The sequence below is a fragment of the Hydra vulgaris genome, chromosome 15, assembly GCF_038396675.1.
Source record: "Hydra vulgaris chromosome 15, alternate assembly HydraT2T_AEP".
Taxonomy (NCBI): Eukaryota; Metazoa; Cnidaria; class Hydrozoa; order Anthoathecata; family Hydridae; genus Hydra; species Hydra vulgaris.
Window position 1 is genome coordinate 36,216,988 of NC_088934.1, and position 4,598 is coordinate 36,221,585.

General features: G+C 30.8%; 1 protein-coding gene across 1 annotated transcript; it reads right to left on the reverse strand.

The window, feature by feature from the left end:
- Positions 1–315: 315 nt before the first annotated feature.
- On the reverse strand, positions 316–3,290 carry LOC136091912 (uncharacterized). The gene is made up of 2 exons (XM_065819630.1): positions 1,958–3,290; positions 316–1,881 (listed from the first exon to the last, which is right to left on the reverse strand). Exons 1-2 carry the CDS (start codon positions 2,042–2,044, stop codon positions 316–318), a joined length of 1,653 nt encoding a protein of 550 aa, XP_065675702.1. The 5' UTR covers positions 2,045–3,290.
- Between the last annotated feature and the right edge of the window lie 1,308 nt (positions 3,291–4,598).

The following is a 4,598-nucleotide window of genomic DNA, read 5'->3' on the forward strand; positions in this document are numbered from 1 at the left end:
CAAGAGTCATGCTCTTACTTTTTTTAAAATTTTCAAATAAACTATAAAATATAAATTAAAAAATAAAATTTTTTTTAAAAAAATTTGTCTTCCACCGCCCCCCGCCCTATATAACAAATAGCCTCTCGATCCCCGTGACCAGTAAGCTCATAGCTAGCTAGGTTGCTTGGAAAAGGATATCATATCCAATTCATAATGAAATATGTTTGACTATTAATAATTTCAAGAAACTCATAATGAAATGAATTTGAGTTTATAATAGTTTAATATTAAACACAAATATACACAGATATTAATCTTATTGATTTTATATGGTCACAGAAAACATTCTTGAATTATCATTTTTTCTTCAGTAAATATGTTGTTCACGTCTACTTTACACCCTCTTGTGGTATGTCCGAATTTTCCACATAATCCACATTGCAAAAGTCTTTTTTTACTGGCAATAATTGGATGTGTTCTTATCATCAGTCTGCAGTAAATGTCATGTGTTTTAATTTGCAAAGACATCTGTCTGGCTTTACAACTTGTTCCTGATTTATAAGCCTTAATGTATTTGTTCCAACTTTCGCTTGACTGCTCGGAGTACTTAGCAATGGGTGATCCACCTGTAAGCATAAACATTTCCCAGGCATGTGCACACATTTGATGTACGCTGGGGCTGAGCATAGCCCATGGAAATGTCTGTTTATGGAATATCATCAATCCATAACCAATTTCTTTAACTTTATCAGGATCAACTTTTTTGCTAACATCAACATGCTGATTAATGCTAAGTAGTATATTGAACTTAGATAACAAAGTCGAGAAGCTATCTTGGTCTTCTGTTTTAAGAATTATGGAACAGATTGACTTTCTTTCTTTTGGACTAAAAAAACGATCTGCTAATGGTCCATTGTTAGTGTTACCACCACTAGAAGTAGAAGAATCAAGAAGCATTCCTGTTTTTTCACGTACGTTTTGAATAACTTTTTTTTTTGCTGTTTTCAGAGCAGTTTTTACCTTTATGTCCTGCTCAGACCATGTATGGGTTTGTTTACCCACAATGTGATACAAAATTTTCAGACAGTGGTCGAGTGCACGAAGCTTTTGATGCAGAATGGCAAAAAATTTTACATCTGATTCAACTATAGGTTCATGGCATTGTCCATGTCTTTCTGTATCTTTGTACAAGATTTTGCCATTTTCTAGTCTTCTCCAGGTACTGAGTACATCATTGTAATTATTATCTATGGTGAACCCATGTAGTATATATACCAGGTCATTGGCATCACTTCTGGAACATTTGCAGTAGTGACAAAAAGCTCCAGAATCACCCACCAATAAGTCTACCATTTTGCCATCAACCATACTAATCTCTGTTTTTACAAATATTTGTAACCCATTTTTTGAAAGAATAGGCTGAGTTTCATTTTTAGGCAGTTGACTCAGAGTTGCTTTAAAATACTTCTTAACACTCTCCCTAGTTTCTTTTGCTTTCACTAGAATAACAGGCCTGGCAAAAGTAATAGAGTTAGGGGTTGGATTAGTCCAGATTACTTGGTTTTTTGAATCTTTAATTTCAAGAGGACACCAAAAGGAACAAATATAATTTGTTCCCTTTAAGTCTGCATCTTGAGGATCGGAAAACTGATGACGATAATTGTGATTTCCAGACCCATCAAGTCCAAATTTACCCTCTACATGTATAGAATGATTTTCAGCACAAAACTCGGATATATCTAGTAGAGACTCAACAGTGTCTTTGATAACATTGTTCACAGGGGATGAAGTTTGCTTGTCGGCACTGCTTAATTCTTTTGGTAGCAAAGTACGTTTAAAGGTATCTACATCATTCCTTGTTGGCAACATTAGTTTTGGGAGAAGCTCAAGTCTCAGTTCCTAGGGAAATATACAAAATTTAAACGTACAATTATAAAAACAATTAACTACAACAGTATTTGATTGCATACTTTACCTGATATTTATTTATGGATAGATCCAAGTTGTAAATTAAAGCAATTGCTTCCTGTACCGATATTGTTGAAAGTTTTACTCCTTCCATCTTCCCCCATCTTTTTTCACATCTTTGGACAACTTCTTTTAAGTATTCTGATTTATCTACACCTTGTTCACTCGCATGTTTTTCCACAATGTCCACAAAATCATCCAGAATTTTGTTGTATGTACGTTTTTCAGATTGATCACTGGATTAAATGATAACGTTTTATGAAAAGTAAAAAAATAGCTACTGGGTGTCCCAAATAACATGATGCTTAAGAAATTCAAATAAATGTCAACAGTTAAACTTTTACCTTAGTCTTTTTGATTTCCGTCCTCTTTTAGCTTGTGGAGCTCCATCTTCTTCTACATCACCCCTGGATGATGATGAGGCTGCAACAGGTAGATTTCCAGGCAGTTTTATCCCAACTTCGTTTCTCCAAATTTCCAATTCGGCCACAAGTTTATTTTGTTTCAACTTTGAATATTTTTTTACATGTCTTTCAAATTGCTTTAGAATTTTCTTTATGTTATCTTTTTCATCTTCTAAAGTTAGATTATGTCTCACTTTGACTGTTTTTAAAATTAGCTTTGATTTTTCCAATGAACTTAATTTGATGTTCAAGGTTAGAAAAATTTCTTCTAATTCTCCTTTTTTTATCAATAACATTTTATCACATGTAATCAACAGGTATTCCTGAATCGTCCGTGAAAGTTTATTTTCATAAATTACGCAACCTCAAATATCAAACTTGTACGAACAAATAAAATTCAAACTTAAATTACTCAATTTCCGGGGATAACCGGACTGTGTAATTTTTACACATAAAAATAGAAAGTCTACATTGAATGAAACATTTGAGTTTGTTTGCGGCCTCCTGCGGCCTTTTTTTTCCTGTGACTTTGTTTTTAAAAAAAATTAATATGTTTTCATATATTTTAGAATTTTTTTAGGTATAAACAAAACTGCACAAAACAAATTTTTAAACTTCAATTTCAATTTTTATTGAAGTAATTCACAAATTAAATATTATTTACAGACCAGGATAGAATTTTTTTTTAAATTTATGGAGTCAATTTTGATATATAGCGTTTCAAAGTTATTGTTAAAAAACAGTATTAGTACAGTTTTAATACAAATATTTTGAGTCAACTTTTTCTTCAACTTCAAACAGCTATAAAAACAAAATGGTTTGATGAATTTATAATTTTTTTTTGCCATGACCTACATATGTCTTACACAACATAAATTTACAATTTAAAGTGAAAAAATAAAAGGTCAGAAAAATGAATTTTTTCATGTCCTGGGCACACTGTGCCTCGTCATTAATTTATTCTAATTATACGGGAATAAACTATACCGCCATCATGGAGGACAAACAATCGTAAAAAAAACATATACAAATATATCTGCAATGTCAACAGAAAGTGAGTATTTGTCTAAGCTTGATAACAATGTAAAGCAAAGATATTTTTAAAAAAATTAGTTTTATAGGTCACGTTGACCCGTATTTTCTTAAAGATAAAGATTTCTCTGACAATATAGATAATTATCCAAATAGTACTTATCCTGATAATGTGAACTATTTTTTATTTGCTCTAAATCCTCTAACTAAAAATCAATTAAAAGTATATAAAGCTCTCAATTCTTATAATAAATTTGTATCATGTTGGGTTATAAATGTTGGCGTAAAAGATTTTGAGAAATATGTATTTATTCATGGCAGGGTAGGTTTTTTAAATATTAGTTCTATATAGAAGTTTAAACAACATTCACACTTTTAATTTTTTTTTTAATTTTTAATATCTTAGGTAAAATATTCTAAAAAAATGAGCGATGTACACTTACAGCCATGGATTATTTCTGAAAAATCAGGTAATATAGTTACTGCACATTGCAATTGTATGGTCTAGGAGAAAGCTGCTCGCATATTGGTGCGGTATTATTTTATATCAAATGTGCAGTTAACATCAAAAGTTCAAAAAATTGTACTGAGGAAAAAGCCTATTGGTTACTACCAACCTCTAAAAATATCGTATACAAGTCTGTTGTAGATATTGATTTTACCTCACCCAAATCATTGCAGTATAACTTAAACAATAAAATACATGGAATAGATAATAACAAAAAAAAACACCTCGAAAAACTGTTTCTATTCCAACAAAGGAAGAAACTGATAATTTTTTTTTTTTTGACTTAAGCCAATGTGGAACCAAACCAGCTATTCTTTCTATTGTTTCTGGGTTCACTAAACCATATGAACAAACAGTAATAACAGACAAATATACTTGTAAAGTGTTATTATATTTAATGATTGTTTAGCTAACGATTATTAAGCTAACAATTGATTTGCTTTTGTTCGCAAATAATTGCATATGTATATAGACGTATTTGTATATAATATAAAGATATAATTGTAAATATCAAGAGAATTAGTTTGTATATAAATTATGTTGAATTGTATTAAGATACATGAGGCGTTTTACGCTCAGCTTAAAAAAGTTCTTTTTGATGTGATAGAACAAACTATTTCGGCTAAAGTGTCAACTAAAGTTGATTTAAAGTTAATTCCGGAGTTTAGCGGAAACGATCAACAATCAGTTGCAGAATGGCTGGA